At 36.2% G+C, this 18,751-nt stretch overlaps 1 protein-coding gene across 1 annotated transcript in view; it reads left to right on the top strand.

Annotated features, from left to right (window-relative positions):
- Window positions 1-229: 229 nt before the first annotated feature.
- The window catches only part of rnf145b (ring finger protein 145b), a 31,537-nt gene continuing 13,015 nt past the window's right edge, over window positions 230-18,751 (top strand). Inside the window, 9 exon segments of the mRNA NM_199763.1 lie at window positions 230-409; window positions 1,555-1,771; window positions 3,787-3,895; window positions 6,199-6,290; window positions 9,326-9,561; window positions 12,949-13,124; window positions 13,306-13,446; window positions 13,559-13,741; window positions 15,752-15,899. Of these exon segments, the coding sequence (NP_956057.1) occupies window positions 1,588-1,771; window positions 3,787-3,895; window positions 6,199-6,290; window positions 9,326-9,561; window positions 12,949-13,124; window positions 13,306-13,446; window positions 13,559-13,741; window positions 15,752-15,899 (1,269 nt within the window). The 5' untranslated portion in view covers window positions 230-409; window positions 1,555-1,587.

The following is an 18,751-nucleotide window of genomic DNA, read 5'->3' as shown; positions in this document are numbered from 1 at the left end:
CATTTTAATTACTATCCTAAGCCGTAGAAATTCAATGGCACGTTATATTTACTTCCACATCAGAGCTGGTTCGGTCCTATGTCTATTTATACTCTTTATACTTCTTTCTTATTTCTTAACTCATCTCTTTATTCACGTTATACAAACCTTCACCATAGTAGAATAATGGTGGAAACAGTGCCGCTTTGTGGGCCAAATTTTTAAAACTGCGCATGCGTAGAGCGAAGGCAAACGGTGTGTGTAATGGCTGCTGGATGGACCAAGTGAATTTAGATGCTCCGTCACTTCTGCTTTTATATTGACCACAATAAACGGATAACGCGGAGAAGTTGGACCTAAAGATGATTTATATTTATCCAGAAGCGCACACAAAGACGAAATCTAACAGCGTGAAGTGACTGGATAACATGTAAGTCTATTTATACTACTTACCGTGTGTATCGGAATAACGGACACATTTTTGTTTTGCTACTGTTACATAGTGATAATTTAAATCCTCATAAATAACATATATATCCCAAAAACCTTGTCGCTAATGATGCAAGACATTTGAAGCGGTTAAATTTAAAGTTTACCTAGGTGTTAGCATTAACAGTATTTAGTCAGCACAAACTCGCCACAGCCATTGAAAGTCACAGTCAGTTTTCCGGTTACCGTTCAAATTTGTATTCTGACCTCGTATCAGTGTAATATTATGTCTGCGTTATGTTTATAATTTTAATAGTTTAGTAGCGTTTTGTTTTAAAACTGTGTGAGTGTTGATGTGTCGGGGTAACTAGAGTTCAAACAAGTTTAACACGGCATGCATGTCAATAACTAAATCCAAGTAACGTTAAGTTTAAAGATGAGGAACATGGCACTACTATGTCGTAGCTAATTATTTGAATATATGTTGACCGAAGCGATATGTTATGTAACGTTAAGTGTAGTGTGTTTTCCATGATGGTAATAAGAGAAGTAGGTGTGTCTTCCACTTACTAAAAGTACCATGTTTTTGTGAAGATTAAAATGTGTGTGTGTATCTATCTATCTATCTATCTATCTATCTATCTATCTATCTATCTATCTATCTATCTATCTATCTATCTATCTATCTATCTATCTATCTATCTATCTATCTATACACGTGCGTATATGTGTATATATTTGTATGGGTGGTCATGGCGAAGTAGAACATATGTTTAATTAGTCAAGAATAAACATAATTTAATATAAAATTTAATTTGTGGGATTAGATAAATAAAATGTTCAATAAACAGTATTTATTTAAGAAAAAATGTGTTTCTGTTTTTTTTTTGTTGTAATGCATGCTTGTTGAATAAAATAATCAAGTACAATAAATTCTTTTAAATACAAATAAATTCAGCATTGAGAGTTAATAATATTTGTTTAAGTAAAACAATCTCAAATTATTTATATCTTTATTATTTTATATGCATGTGCTGATATAGATGTATGCAACATGTATTTTATCTATTGAATTTCAGTCTTACTGTCTTTCAAAAGTGTGTCGTTTTAAAAAGACTGCTCTGTTTTAAATAATTTTTCTGTCAGTTGTGGTTGAGGCCTTTCAGTGCCCTGCTGGTCATGGCGATGAAGGCCCGTTTGGAGTCGGTACTGAACGTGGGTCTGCGGATCCCAAGCATTATGTTGCTGGAGGTGCTGTACCGATGGGACGTCAGCTCCTTCTTCCAAAAGATCCAGAGGAGTAGTCTCAACAATAACCCTGTATTCCAGTACAAATATATAGCCCTGTACTTGCATTATGTTGGTAGGTACAACGATTTTACCTTGTGCTTGATAAAATAATAACTTTGATTTGTCACACTAGTTTTTCTTTATAAAACTATAGCATGTTTTTTTAAGTGTAGATTCATGGCTAGTTTTTTATTTGTGGTGTTAATGTTGGCTGTCTGTTTTTTGAAAAGGAACATCGTTATGTCAGCAGTCAATCACCTAAATTAGTATAATATTAATAGCTAAATAAACACACATTCGGTTACAATAAACAGTATTTTTTTTTCTGCAGTAGCCTAAATAAATCTTTAAAACATAAAAAATGCTTTTACATCAGCTGTATTTACAAATATAGCCTATAAATAGCCTAATAGTAAACTATGCTTACTAAGAAATTATAAAGAAAAAAACAGCCTGTTTTTACATTGCGAGATGCCCCAAAACTGTATTAAAAACACAGTTAACTCCCAAAACACTTAACTTATTTATGTGAGTGCGTTAATGAAAAATCAAACATAATCTCATTTTACATTATAGCATTTTGCTACTCAAAGAGGGTATTTTCAACTGCAGGGAGCACAATAAACCAAGAAAGTTCCTGATTTCTTTCAGAAAAGTCAAACATGTTGAAGAATGGTTAAACAGTGAGAGTAATTTTTTTTTTAAACTATTGTACATTATTTTACAGGGAAAAAAATATTTAATTGTTTAACCATTATTGGTTTCCATAAAAAACGCTACAAAAAGTACTGATAAGAGAAATGTAAAAGTACCGAACCGGTAAGTGGTATCGATAGAAATAGTAATAACGTTAAAATTTTAACGATACCCATCCCTACTCCTTAGTAAGGAATTTGCCAAAAGGCACCGAAGGAGACTCAGACCATAAGAAACTAAATTCTCTGGTCTGATGAGACTAAAATTGAACTCTTTGGTGTGAATGCCAGACGTTATGTTTGGCGAAAACCAATTGATAATGTCTGAGGTTATTTATACTATGCAGGCTACTATAATAATTTAACCACACTAGTCTAGGCATGCACCAATTAACCAAGTTTTAATGCATTATCATTAATAAATCATAAAGGCCCCACATTAAATGAGAATGGAACTATTGCAATTTGAGCAAAATGAAAACAAAGTTATTCTAGTGATGCAGGATCTTAGGAGAATCCATGAAGACTACTAAGCATGGAGATTAGAGCTAGATGATATGGCCAAAAATGTTCATTACTTTTTTTTATATAAATAGATACCAATAATTTTTAAAGTTTCAAAACAGATTGTTTCTTCTGAGAGAATTTTGTTGAAAAGAGACAATTAATTTAAAGAATTTTAGTGGAAGTGTTTAACAAAGTCAATCAAAAGAACATTTGACAAATCTGAGCTGCAATATTTATAATTCATAATGATTTAAAACCTTTATTCAGTAAATTTATAATCTTAAAAGGAATTTCTTAGTTCCTGCTTGTTCTAATTGAATCATGAAACTGGTTTTACGCCCAAACTTTGAGTACATGATGTAAATGTCAATTAAATTAAAGTATCAACATTTTATTTTTATTTTTTTTATTACAAACAAGGTCATCCATAGTATATATTTTTAAGTAATTTCAATTCAATGCTCTTTAATTTCTCTGGATTTAATGATATCCTAATGAATATCTTTGCTCTTTCTGTAAAGCTATTCTTTAGCATTTTCAGTTAACACTAATACAAACTCAAGCTTGTATGGTTTCATAATTTTCAGCTTTCGCAGTTATGGGTTTAAATGTCTCATAGGAGATCTTGTCATTTATCAAAACAGAATGCTCACCATCAACATTATAATTGATAATGTACAACAATCTAGATATCACAATGAAGAAAGCAAACATGTAAGGAACTAATGAAAGAAAACTTAACTAATTTGTTGTTGACCCTTCTTCATAATTTTAGAACCAAACTGACTTGTGAAGTGTTTTGTTTTATTGTAGCAAAAAAGCAGAAGCTTTATTTTTATGCATTGTGTCATTATTCCTCAGTAACTGAGATCTCCTTTTTGTTTAGGTTACATCCTCAGTCTGGTGCTGTTGACATTACCCCGACAACACTTGGTGCAGCTCTACCTTTACGTGGTCACAGCTCTTCTGCTCTTCGCTGGACACCAGCTCTCCAGGTCTTTGCTTATTGCATAAATATGCTTTACTGTATACAAACACTCATTTATCAAATGAATATAAGATGGGAAAGTGGGCGTAAAGGCTAGTTTATACTTCTGCGTTGAGTGATTGGCATTACCCACGGCACATGCCTTGCGTGTTGCTGTGCATTTAAACTTCTGCACGCTGTTTTTGTTGCTCCGCAATAATACTTCCGAAACACTTGCTGGCAGTAGTTTTTAATGTTCCTCTGTCGTATTTCTTCACTGGTGTAATGTGGAAATAGCTCAAACTCGCTTATTCAGAGGCAGGGACCCGGCGGACATGCAACCGCTTTAATCATAAGGTAGACACAAAACAAAAGATTAATTCGGGAGCTTCTTCACAGGATTAGACACTTGTAAACACTCGCTCCAACGGGTTCGGGTAGCTCTCAGCACCTCCCACACTTGTCAGCGCTATCAACCTGACCAATCAAAAATTTTGTGCTATACGTTGTTGCAACATAATAGTTACATGTTTTTGAGAGGTGCATGTCAGCTTTGGCGATGGCCACGGCAAGGGCGATGTGACTGTGCGAAGCCGCACCCATGTTTGATTGTCCCCCCCCTTGCCACCTTCTCGGCTGGTTTGTGTTCACACGTAATTGTGTCCGTTTCCCTATGAACCCCGGTGCCCTTGCATTATCGAGCTGCTGTTGTTTGTACGGTTGTTGCTTGGTGATAGCAAAGCACCAAAATGGAAAGACGTATGCACATTGCGGTCGTTTTCCTTTTACTGAATCTTTTGGTTTTGGACATACAGAAAGTAATCCGTGTCCATCTGCTGCAAAAAAATATTAGAAATGTTTAGAAAATCGCATGATGTCTGCAGAAGTTGTTTTTGGAGGAGTAAAGCAGACATTACCACTGTGCTTGCCCTGGCTCAGTCCTGCTTGTCACCAAGGTAAAGTATGTGATACACAGACACGCACACAAATGAACGTTATGAAAATGATAGTTTGTTGTTCAGTTGGTGGTTAACTTCAGTTATTTTGGTACTATTGCATTCATACCAGAAGAGAACCGGATCAGAGTTCGTACGAACTGTACCCCAAATCACCTCTTTCAGGCAAACTCAGTTACAGTTCACAGGTGTGCACCCGAGCACTAGCTCAACTAGGGGTGTCAAAATTAATTGTATCTTCAATGCACCGTGATGCAGACGCGGACAATTCGGTATGGGTTCAGTAATAATCATAACCAGTTATTTTGCACTGACGTCATTTATCTCATATGCGCTCTGTCGCGAGGGAGGCGAGCGCGAGTATTTACAACGCTCCAACTACTTAAAACTCATAAACTGTGCACAGTTTCACTGTGTGTTTGCTGGATCAGTCTTTCGCTGATATTTACAGCAGAAGCCCCCATTTCACTGCTATTGAGAGAATGAAAGTACTCCATTTCTCTCACACACACACACACTGTGGCCCATTTGACCTGCTGGCGTGACTTTTCCTCTGCTCTCGGCTGTTTTACCGCGTTACTTCAAGATTCAGACACTAGTGCGTGTCTGCAGAGTTTTCTCCACCGTGTCTCTCATGGATCAGCTGTAATCGCCGATGTCGCCTGACGCTTATCAGTATCACTCATCTGTGAAGAGTGCAGCGCGCTAGAGCCAATCGCAACAGTTTTTGTTGAGGGTGTGACCAATCAAAAGGTTGTAAGAGAACTAGACAAGGATCAGAAAGCGAGCTGGATATTTATATTTGTTTATTATTTGGTAAATGCTCATGTTTTTTTAAAGGTACAGTTTATATATCTGACTGTTTGTATTAAATGACAAAATTTGTAGGTGGGGTTTTTGGTAGTTGTATTAGAAGTTATTTTACTAATAAGTGAAAAAATGGTAAATATCCCCTTTTTTAAGTTTACATATAAAAAATATATATGGCTGGATTAGCGTGCTAAGATATGTTTATTACTTGTATAACGTTCACATTACCGCGTCTATCTGTTTGAGAATTTAACTTAATGTTAAATGTTAAGTTAGATTTTGTTAGCCATATTTGTCAACATGCAAATGTGTATATTATTGGGTTATCTGCAAACAAATATTTTATAAATCATGTGAATCTTGATGTATGTTTTTTTTTTTTGTTCTCCCGTTTATACTCGTTTGTATGTTGGATTGATAAATGAGGGTAAATGACACCATATGTTGACAGTCCATGCACTCAATATTTCTTTGCATTGTCACTAATACCAGAAGTTATGATCCTAATGAAACTGTTTAGTACTCATACCTCATTTTCTTGATTTATTCACAAATTTTCTTGTAGGGATTATGTCCGTGGAGAGCTGGACTCTGGTTACGAGGGACCTCTCTACCTGGAGCCCCTGTCCATGAACCGTTTTACCACAGCGCTCATTGGTATACCCTGCTTTATTAACTTGAAAACAACTCAGTCTTTTTCACTGATGTGTCCAGCATTTTTAAAAACAAGTAACACACAACTAGTATTGTATTACAGAACTGCAGTCCACACCCCTGCTGAAAAAGAGACCAGATAACACAGAATCTGAAGAAACCCGATCTCAGTGTGCTATATTTGCTAATGTGTAGAGGCCCTGAAATGCATCCACTTTTACTAATGAGGCATTTAGTAAAGGGATGGCATGCAAACAGCCCTTTCCATCAAACTTGCAAAAGGTTTCTACTGTTGAAGTCAGAGTTATTAGATTTCTTTCTTACAAAATGATGTTTAACAGAGCAAGGAAATTTTTACAGTATGTCTGATACTATTTTTTTTTCTTCTGAAGAAAGTCTGATTTTTTTTTTTGTTTGGCTAGAATAAAAGCAGTTTTAATTTTTTAAAAAAACATTTAAGGTCAATATAATTATCCTCTTTAAGCTATATTTTGTTTCGATAGTCTACAGAACAAACTATCATTATAAAATAGCTTGCCTAATTTCCCCAACCTGCTTAGTTAACCTAATTAACCTAGTTAAGCCTTTAAATGTCACTTTAAGCTGTTTAGAAGTGTCTTGAAAAATATCTAGTAAAATATTATGTGCTGTCATCATGGCAAAGATAAAATAGATGAGTTACTAGAAATAAGTTATCAAAACTATTATGAAAAAATCTTCGCTCCGTTAAACAGAAATTGAGAAAAATAAATAAACAGGGAGGCTACTAATTTTGATGGGGCTAAAAATTCTGACTTCAACTGTAAGTGTTTTAAATACTTGAGGAGAGGTGTCAAACTGTCAAGTTTTTAATCCCAAAGCATGGTTGCCCAATCAGCTTTGTGGGATTATCCATTGCATACAAAAGTGGATAAAAGGACAAAATAAGCACATCTTAACAATATATTTTTGTTCTGTTTTTTTCTGACTAAAAATGAAAGAGTCACAAAAAAAGTACAATAACAGGAGCTCTGATTGTTCGTTTTATGTAACAATAACAGACTGCCCTTCAGTGCTCCTAAAAATGACAATTAAGGAATTACAAATAAACCTTGAAAGTAGGGATGCTCATTTCAGTTCAATTTGCCAACCAACCACCGCCACTCGTTAACTGAATATTAACGGTTAACTGGTCAGATTAGTATTGATAAAAAAAAACTGACGTGTCTGTTTTGTTTGACACACTAAATATTGCATTTTTAAATTACCGTTTTATTTTAACATGCGAATAACAGCATACAGAAAAACAGAACATCTTCACGCATGCGTATACGACATGGACCTGTTGGTTAGAACATTTCTGCTGTGGTTTACATGTGTCAAATTGTTAAAGTAGACTTTGAAAAAAAAAAAGTAAATAAACAATATCCTACTCAATAATAATAATCATCATCATCATCATCATTAATATTATTATTAAAGTAGGATTTTTTAAATTTTCCTATAAAATAATAAATATTAAATTTCATTTCTTAATAAATAGCCTAATTTATTCATTTATATGATTTATATATGATATTAGAATACGTGTTGGCTTTAGCAAGTGATTTTAGAATCAAATATGTTCTCAATAATATTTGTAAAGAAAACATAGGCCCTATATGTGCCATTTACATGTATTTCAATTAATATGGAAAACGAGTCCATGGTTTTATCAAAATTTACACTGGATTTTTATTTTTAAACGCATGTGCGTGTCAAACAAAATAATTTGCCCAAATACATTTTGGGGTTCTTCTTTAAAGAAGTAGTTACCACCCCATTTAGAGCATCATTATGGGTGTTTTACATTATAACTGACGTTTTTCAAACAATGGATCTGCATCAGAGAAACTACGGGTTTTAGGAAATTCTATATCATTCAGTTCAAACGATGCATCGTACTATGATAGTTCAGCCGCTAGTTACGTTGTTGTTTGGGAAATGCACCTCTGGAAAACTTAAAACAGCAACCACTAGTCTCTCCTCGAACAACTGCTGTAACCTCAACAGAAACACTACCTTTGCTTTCATTAGATTGATGAATGAAAAGCTGTGCTTTTTCAGCTCAGGGTTGACTTTTATTTATTTATTTATTTATTTTTTTCAACTGCAAGCACACAGCACAACAGCAAACATGTAAGGGGCGTATAAACGGCACGCAAAACACTCGTGGCTGTTATTAAACCATTCAAAATATATTGCAAAAAGCATGTTCGCTGCGATCGGCTTCGTATGCAGCCAAACTTTAAAAATATATAAACTAATAATTTTGAATAATTTAACTGATACCATAATCGGTTAAAAGTCCACTCTTTTGGTTAACAGTTAATCGGTTATTTTGAGCATCCCTACTTAAAATATTTGGAATTTGTCTGTGTGAATTTTTTTATTTATATATATATATATATATATATATATATATATATATATATATATATATATATATATATATATATATATATATGTATGTATATATATACACACAAAGACATCTCTTGTGTCTGCAATTTGCCTGAAATTAGCCTAGTTTGAATCAAAATCTGTTTTTTTTTTTGTTTTGTTTTGTTTTGTTTTTTGCCAACAAAATGAAGAGCTGACATAAAACTATTGGCTTTTTGATTAATGTCAAGTGACATGGCGTGTCACTGTCTCCACAGTCTGTAGGGCAGCGCACACAAACTACACCCCTTTGTCAATACTGACATCACAGGAGAAAATGTTTTATTTGTAAATCATTAAAGTTCTTCAGCATTGTGAGAACATGCCATGTTACATTGACTACTGTATTTGCAGTGCAACAAAGTAGCACAAGAAAAGATCCAGTAACAAAAGATCCAGTTAACCTATTGAAAGATTCACATCCAGCAAGTCTTTTATTTACCATGTCAACACAGCAAAACCAGTCACATTGAGACGCAAAAACTATTTAAATTAAATATTAAGGTGTGTTTGTGTGATTTATTTATGTTCATTACATCTGTGAGTTTGTGTGCAGTAAGACTATCCTTTCTCCTCAGGTCAGGTCGTGGTTTGTACACTGTGTTCCTGTGTCATGCAGACCAGACAGATCTGGCTGTTTTCTGCACACCTGCTCCCCTTAGTGGCTAGACTGTGCCTTGTGCCCCTGGAGACGATTGTCTTTATCAACCGCTTTGCAATGATCTTCACTGGTCTGGAGGTCCTCTACTTCATTGCATCCAATTTGCTGGTGCCGTACAATCTGGCCAAAACTGCCTACAGAGAGCTAGTGCAGGTACAACTTTATTTTTGTCATTTAAATGATACACAGTTGAATTTTTCACATTTCTGAACTATTTGATGGTTAATATTGATAGCCACCTTAAGCAATATATATTTTTTTGATTGTCCACAGATCCAGCATGAAATAGGAAATAATTTTCCTATTACCCTAACTTGTCTAGTTAACCTAATTAACCAATTTAAACCTTTAAATCGAATACTAGTGTCTTGAAAAAAATCTAGTAAAATATCCATGTACGGTCATGATGGCATAGATGAAATAAATCAATTATCACATGGTGTCAGCGGGGTCTTAAAAAGTAAAAAAAGTTGATAAATCAATGTAGAGAAATTTAAGGCCCTTAAAGTATTAATAAGTCTTAAATGCTGTTTTGTAAGGTATTACATTTTATATTAGTTTTGATTACGCAATGTATAGTTGTATGCTAAAGTTTGGCTGAATAAAATCTGCCAAAATCAGGATGTTGTTAAGCTTATGAAATCCTACTAGAGTTGACATTATGCTACATTGTTTACTGCAGTAACCAAGGCAACACCATTATTATTATTTCTTAAGTTCTATAGGCGCCAACCTGCTGAATTAGCTAGTTTTAATAGATTTTTATTCAGTATATGAAGAATATTCTAGTTTTGTATTAGTTTCTTACATTAATATTTAGTAAATATACTGCAAGTTAAAATCTCGCCAGTGTTTCCGGTTGAAACCTTAAGTTAAAACAATACGTGTCCATCTTCTCTCTGGTCCAAAGAGCCCATATTATACATGAAATAGGGTCATATTTTGGTTGTAAGGGTCTCCAACAACAGCCTTATATGCATGCAAGGTCAAAAAAAACTTTCATGGTCTTATAATCTGCATTTAATTTTACCTAATAATCCCAGCGACTCCCTTATAAATTGTCCAGTGATTAATTTGTTCCCAAGCCCCTCTTTAGCGCGAAGCTAATCTGTGCTGATTGGACCAATGACAGTCTGTTGCGATTGGTTGACACTGACTGCCTACAGTGAGAGACAGAGTGAAATGCCCAGCAGCTAATCAACAATATAGAAGTAGTCACAGTGCATACACGCTTGGAGTAAGGCATGGATTTTAGCTGCCAGTTTGTGAATGGAAATACAGACGATGGACTTAAAAATACAGACGACTAACTATTTTATTTAGCAAAAACTCCAAGAACTGGCGAGGAGATCTAGCTTGTCACACTCTGCTCTTTTTACAGACACACACACACACACACACACACACACATACACACACACATATTGCCCTCGTCCTCTCTCACACACACACACACACACACACACACACACACACACACACTCACATAACCCTCCTCCGGATGACAACGCACACACACACACACACATTACCCTCCTCCACGGAACGTAAACAAAGCGGCACGCGTCGCGTTTTTAACGTGGCTTTGCAAGTGATATGAGAATAAAGCGAGTTAACCTGATACAGTACACGCGGTTACAAGTAGCAAATCACAACTAAATACATTTGCAAGCTAGAGTAAACGAGGCAACAACTTTAACCGCACGTACTTGCACTTGAGAAATGGAGAAAGAAACCGATCCATGGTTTGACATGTCCATCATTACTCTTTACTGATCCTTCAGTTAAACAAAAGAAGTATTCTTTGTAGCATGTAGTTTCCAGGGGCCTCATGTACAAAGACTTGCGTGGAAATCATACTAAAACATTGCGTACACAAAGCTGTAAATGTGCGTACGCAGAAAAAAATTCAGATGTATGAAACACTGCGTACGCCGAATCCCACGCATATTCTTTTGTACATCCGAATGAACGTGAAACTGAGCGCAACATGCACGAGCACAAAACCCCTCCCTGCCTCCTCCCTCGTATGAATATGCTAATGACTCTACTTTGGCAAAACCCAACAAAAAAGCAATGGCAAAAGCAAGCAAAAAGAGAAACCTTGAACAGAATGTGAATTGGAGGTGCTCCTTTCGGAGGTAGACTGGAGAAAAGCGGTGTTATTTGCAAGTTTGTTCTCCGGAATTAACAACAAAAGAGAAAAACAGAGTGGGAGAGTTTAGCTGATGCGGTTAACACAGTTGGGTCTGAACATCACTGAGTGAATTAAAAAAGAAATAGTGTGATTTATAGGTGTAAAATGTTGCAGATCCTTTGACAGTCACAGTGGCGCAGCTCGTAAAACGCATGTCAACATGTTTTGACACGTTCGAGTATGAACTCGGTTCGAATCCAGCGTATGACGAACTCTTTCTTTTTTTTCCCCCTGCTACATATCAGATTTTGCCAACTATTTATCACGAGAAAGACAAGTAGGAATCATTTATAAGTTTGTGCATCATATTTTATTTACACATTTATTGAATGGAAATGTTTCTGATTCATGCATGCAAATTCATCTTCAGTGTCTTTATAGCAATGTGCGTGCAGTAGATAGCTCAGATTACATTGGGAAAACTGGCGACCGCTGCAAGTTGTGCTTTTAAATGTTTGACTGGTCAACTGTTTGGTATGGAAATATATCTGCTAGATGAACCCGTCTCATACAGCTGCCATTGCAAGGCTCAGGCACTTTGTAGAGAGCAATTTAACACAACTGCCTCCAGGAGTCGCCAATGGAAATAAAACAGACACGCACAAAAAATGTGCGTACGCCAGCCATAGAGCTGGCGTGGAGCTGCGCACATTCCCACGTTCAGTTCATCGTTAGTAAATCCAAACGTGAGCGATTCTGAGCGTGAAACCTGGCATACGCAAAGTTTTTGTGCGTACGCAGCGTTGATACATGAGGCCCCTGAAGTTTCCAGTAGTTTGCAACTGCTCAAGGCTGGGCTTATGCTGAGGTTTCGTCTTTGGGTAGAGACTCGGTAATATCCATCTGCAGTGTGACTTCAATCGACCGGCATGTTTGTGTGTGTGTGTTTTTGTTTGTGTGTGTGGGTTTTTGTGTTAGAGGGTGGGGCCGCAGGTTACATATCTCCCGGGTTTGCGCGTGCGCGTGAATAACTTCGTTGTCTCGTCATGGCGAAACCCCTAATGACTCGTTATCAAGACGACTCGTTTGAAGCACTATAAGTCGACTCTTCTATAGCTCAATCAACAGTTTTAAACACTGTACACTTACAGATTTAAGCCTTAGCTGGATATTTCACTTCACTTTGCTGTAACACACTACATGGAAGGGCATTTTCAAAAACCCATAATATGGGCTCTTTAAATAACATTAATTTACAATAACATTAGCCTACACTTGTTTTACTCAGAAAATGTTTTTTTTTCTTTTTTTTTTCTTCTTTTTTTTATTATTAGAAATGTCCACACATTTCATCTTACCAGCTAATCTCTGAACCTATGGTAACATCCTTCTGTGTTCTGTAGGTGGTGGAAGTATATGGTTTGCTGGCTCTGGGCATGTCTCTGTGGAATCAGCTGGTTCTGCCTGTTCTTTTTATGTGCTTCTGGCTGGTGCTATTTGCACTTCAGATCTACACCTACTTCAGCACACGGGACCAGCCCCCCTCCAGAGAGAGGCTGCTCTTCCTGTTTCTCACCAGGTCTGACTGCTGCACCTACACTGCACTGTTGACATCTAGACTTACAACAGAATAAATTTCCACAAGAACATGAAACATCCCCATTATTGTGAATTAAGTTTGTCCCAGTGCAGTAAAAGTTTGAAGTAGTTTAGAAATATGCTGCGTATCCAAATGTTTAGATTGTTTGTGTTCTCTGCAGTATTGCTGAGTGCTGTAGTACTCCCTACTCACTCCTGGGACTTGTCTTTACTGTTTCCTTTGTGGCACTGGGCGTCTTGACCCTCTGCAAATTCTACTTGCAAGGCTACAGAGCTTTCATGAATGACAATGCCATGCACAGGTGAGAAGCGTCCAATCAAAAATGCTTTAAATACTTTCTAACATTACAATTTTTGTGCATTTATTTATGAATAACAATATATGCAGTAATTTGTATCTAATCTTGTTTTCAGGGGGATGACAGAGGGAATCACTCTGCTAATTTTGGCTGTTCAGACTGGGCTTATTGAGCTACAGGTCATTCATAGAGCATTCCTCCTCAGCATCATTCTCTTTATTGTGGTGGCCTCCATTCTGCAGTCCATGTTGGAGATTGCTGACCCCATAGTGTTGGCACTAGGCGCCTCTAGAGACAAGTAAGAGCCACAACACCTCCTGGATTAATAGCTTTTAAGAATACATCTTGGGGTGTACTCGCACTAGGCAGGGTTGTATTGAACAGTGCCCAGGGGCTGATTTAACCAATAAGTGAGATAAGTAGCATCTTATGGCCCTGGAGAATTAGGGGCCCCCAACCAATGCCAAGAAGCCTACATTAATCATATAGCTCTTTTTTACATTTTCTATTGTATGTTGTAAAATTTGTCTATAGCTGCTATTAATATTACTTTTTTTCAAAACCGGCCCCCCATGAATAATGGAATGATCCTTCTGTACTGCACATGCGTGAGATGTGAGCGCTTCAATCAAAGACACTGCCAGCCAGTGTTGCAAACTTGGTGGTGGTAATGCACCTTAAAGTTGTATACCACCCGCCATAATACAAGAAGTTGCCAACTTGGTGACTTTTCAAAAATTGCTTAAATGCATGATTAAACTATAAGAGTTCAGATGCAAAACCCTTTAAATCCAACCAACCTCTTTTCTTGTTAATTAGCATTTTCTATCAGACTCCTATAATTGGGTTCAGAAGTTTCGTTTTATATGTAATAAGTTTATTAGCTAGTAAATAAAATACTTTTTTAATGTCACTTTAGACAATTCTTTGTTTTTTTAAGGTAGAATTTCTTTTGTGTCAACCAGCTAAATCCAATTCGCTTTTTATGCAAAACCCTCTAAATCCACCTAATGGAACAAGACTGTGTAATTAGTTGAAAATCACTAAAGATGCAATTAGAAATTATTGTACCAAACATAAAGCACATTACACAAACCACCTGAAATTAAAAATTGATAAATCCTTCAAGAGAGTGGCGGTTTATTCCGCTGTGGTAAACCAGGGAAAAGCGGAAGGAAAATGAATGAATAAAATCTGTCAATTAAAACTGACATTATTAAATCTTAACAATCTCTTGTCATTTTTGATATTTGGGATTTAGATTTAATGTAAGTAGAGCAATGTTGACATTGTAAACTATGCTTGTTAGATTTAAATAATGTAGTGTAAAACATTATGAAACATCAATATCTGTGCATTGTTTATTAATATAAAAAGCTTAGATGTATAGGTATTATGTAATACAAATTCATGTAAAGTTGTATGCATTATATTAATCTTTAAAAAAATAGCTTAAATTAGCGAAAAAAACACAAGGTAGGCTTACTAGGCAAAAAGGGGATGCCTCTCAGACAAATTTAGAAGCTGTCATTCATTCATTCTGACCAAACTTAAGGTCTTGTTCTCTTATTTATCCTCAGCATCCATGTGGGATAAAAGAACGGCATCTTAACTCTGTCTTTTGTGAAACGCAGTTGAAGTTTAATCTATAGTAAATCTGACTCATTTGAAGTAGCGTCACTGCGCAAAAAATCTGCGGGTTTTGGGGTAAGGGACGTTTTCATTTGTCATTCACTGACAGTCGGACAGCCTCATCCAGTTCATCAAACTCCATCTTTAAAAATCGAAAGCGGAATATGTCTCCTCATAAAAGCTGGCATATCAGCGTGCTGCATAATTGAAAACCTATGATTCGATTTGCTATATCCCGTGAACCGATCAGAAGGACTGGCATATATAGTACTGGCTTTTGCTGTCAAAGGCAAGTGGCTTTAGTGGCTTTTGACAACAAACTTAATTTTGAATGCGCTGATGCTGGGATTTGGATTATTAAAAGCAAATCTATTTGTTGATGGTGTACTATTTACCTAAAACATTCACTCAATGTCATTAGCATTTTTTTTGGCGGTAGTGGCGTTTAGCAGCATTTACATCTAAACTCTTCATAATTTTTTTTTTCATATGCTGCTGCCACTTTTATCTTGTTTTTTTTCACTACTTGATGTCTCTCTCTCTCTCTCTCTCTCTCTCTCTCTCTCTCTCTCTCTCTCTCTCTCTCTCTCTCTCTCTCTGTCTAATCTATCTAATCTATCTAATCTATTTATTTGAGGACCAGTACTATTAACCTTTCTTGTTTCTGTTCTTGCAGGAGTTTGTGGAAGCACTTCCGAGCAGTTAGTCTTTGTCTTTTCTTACTGGTCTTCCCTGCTTACATGGCTTACATGATTTGCCAGTTCTTCCGCATGGACTTCTGGCTGCTCATAATCATCTCCTCCAGTATCCTCACATCATTGCAGGTACACACACTTTAAAATTAGTTCTCAACAACAATTATTGAATATTACATTTAAAGCTTTACTGAAATTTCAGTTATATCATTTGTAATTAACATTGAACCTCCTTAAACTTGGGTAGGGTGTTGCAGATCCATGTTGTTCTAGTTGTAGCACTAACAAGTGGGGGTTCATTGTATCCATCATTTGGTTGGTGCGAAACAGTATCTAAATCTTAACACATTAGTGGTACAAAATATTTGTTTACTTTCAGTTAGAATTCTTTAGAGAAGTTGATTCTCACTTTAAAACACTAATTTAACACATTAACAAACACACACACACACACGCACACTCACAACATCTTAGCATTCTCTCCATGTAAAGCAAATGACTTTTAAAAACGTTATATTTAATAATAAATAAAAACCTGACTATGAAGAATAAATCTTGCTCAAATAAATTGTTGTTGAATAAAGAAGTCCCAATGAGCATTATAAAATTGACAAACTAAATTAGTGCCACCCAGTATAAATAGATGAACTCCTTCTAGACAAAAACTTTGACAAAAATGTGTGTATATTTGTGAATCAAATTAACTAATTTTGAGAACACATTTGTGGATACAAGGCTCGACATAAACTTTTTGCCCCCTAGCCAATGGGGATGGTAGTTATTAGCTGCTCACTATTTTCTTTAGCCTTAACTTGTTGTTGGTAAGACATATTTTATATGTTAAAATTTGACTTAAGCATGCTAAAATAAGTTTTTAAAGATATTTTGCTTGATTTGGGTATTTTAAAATCTCTCTGACCACCCAAATTATAATATTCATGATATACAATACATTTACAGTGCATCCAGAAAGTAATCATAGCGCTTGCTCTTTTCCACATTTTTTTGTTACAGCCTTGTTCCAAAGTGGATTAAATTAATTTATTTCCTCAAAATTCTACACACAATACCCCACAATGACAATGTGAAAAAAAAACAAATTTATTCAAAATAAAAATCCTGAAAAATCACATTTACATAAGTATTTGCCTTGAAGCTCTAAATTGAGCTCAGGTATATTTCTCTTTTCACTGGTCATTCTTGAAATGTTTCAACAGCTTAATTGGAGTTTACCTGTGGTTAATTCAGTTTATTGGTCATAATTTGAAAAGGCATACACCTGTCTATATAAGGTCCCAGGGTTGACATGTCAAAGCATAAACCAAGCATGAAGACAAAGGAATTGTCTGTAGACCTCAGACACAGGATTCTCAAGGCACAAGGCTGGGGAAGGTTACAGAAAAATTTCCACTGCCCTGAAAGTTCCAATGAGCACAGTGGCCTCCATCATCCATAAATGGAAGATGTTTGAAACCAACAGGACTCTTCCTAGAGCTGGCTGAATGATCAGTGGAGAAGGGCCTTAGTCAGGGAGGTGATCAACCGGGTGGTCACTCTGTCTGAGCTTCAGCGTTCTTCTGTAGAGAGAGGAGAAACTTACAATAGGACAACCGTCTGTGCAGCAATCCACCAATCTGGCCTGTATGGTACAGTGGCCAGACGGAAGCCAGTCCCCGCCTGAAGGACTCTCAAATAAGAATAAGAAACAAAATTCTCTGGTTTGATGAGACTAAAATGGATCTTTTTGGAGTGAATGCCAGGCGTTGCGTTTAGAGAAAACCAGGCACTGCTCATCACCAGACTAATTCCATCCCTTCAATGAAGTATGGTGGTGGCAATTCTGAGTTATAAAGTCGCAATTCAGAATTGTGAGTTATAAATGAGTTTTCTGTTGTGCCGATTGATTTATTCATATGGATTTGTTCTTTTTTTTATGTCATTTGCACCATTTGGTCTAAATAGCAATTATAAAGCATTAAACAAAGCACTTGAAACTATTAGCTGTAGGTTGTCAATCCTCAAAGTCTAAAATTATGATTTCTATTTATCTATTATATGTGTAACAATGGCGATGCGGTGGCGCAGTGGGTACCACGTTCGCCTCACAGCAAGAAGGTCGCTGGTCTCAACTGGGTCAGTTGGCATTTCTGTTTGGAGTTTGCATGTTCTCACCGTGGGTTTCCTCCGGGTGCTTTGGTTTCCCCCACAAGTCCAAAGACGTGTGGTACAGTTGAATTGGGTATGCTAAAATTGACGTGTGTGTGTGTGTGTGTGTGTGTGTGTGTGTGTGTTTCCCAGTGATGGGTTGCGGCTGGAAGGGCACCCGCTACATAAAAACATATGCTGGATAAGTTGGTGGTTCATTCTGCTGTGGCAACCCCAGATTAATAAAAGGACTAAGCCTAAAAGAAAATGAATGAATGTGTAACGATTAAATTATTTAAATTTTTTGTTGCAGCTGTTGTTTGATTCAGATTGCAAGAGTGCCCTCATGTGGTGTACTTGAGAGCTGCAGACATATACATAGACACTATAAAGGGCTAAAACTAAAAGGACTGCATTAGTTTCTATTTCAGTTCAGTAAAAGTGTCAACCAAATACTGTGTCCTCCTGACCTTTATTGGGAAAACTGGGCTGCGAATCCATACCAGATCACAGAGCAGAGAACCTAAAGAAATAGTCTTTAACGCTCAATTTATGGTCAGTCACCATAACAGGAAACTCAATTATAACTCTGAATTCTGACTTTATAACTCTGAATTCTGACTTCATAACTCTGAATTCTGACCTAATAACTCGCAATTCTAACTTTATAACTCGTAGTTCTTACTTTATAATTTGCAATTCTGACTTGCAATTTTGACTTTATAATTCAGAATTCCAACTTAATAGCTCGCAGCTCTGACTTTACAACTTACAATTCAGTGGCAGGAACGGGCTTCCATAGACCCATTTACATTTACATTTAGTCATTTAGGAGA

This window comes from Danio rerio, chromosome 21 (assembly GCF_049306965.1).
Source record: "Danio rerio strain Tuebingen ecotype United States chromosome 21, GRCz12tu, whole genome shotgun sequence".
NCBI lineage: Eukaryota > Metazoa > Chordata > Actinopteri > Cypriniformes > Danionidae > Danio > Danio rerio.
Note: the sequence above shows the minus strand (reverse complement) of the source record. Positions and strands in the feature narration are given on the sequence as shown.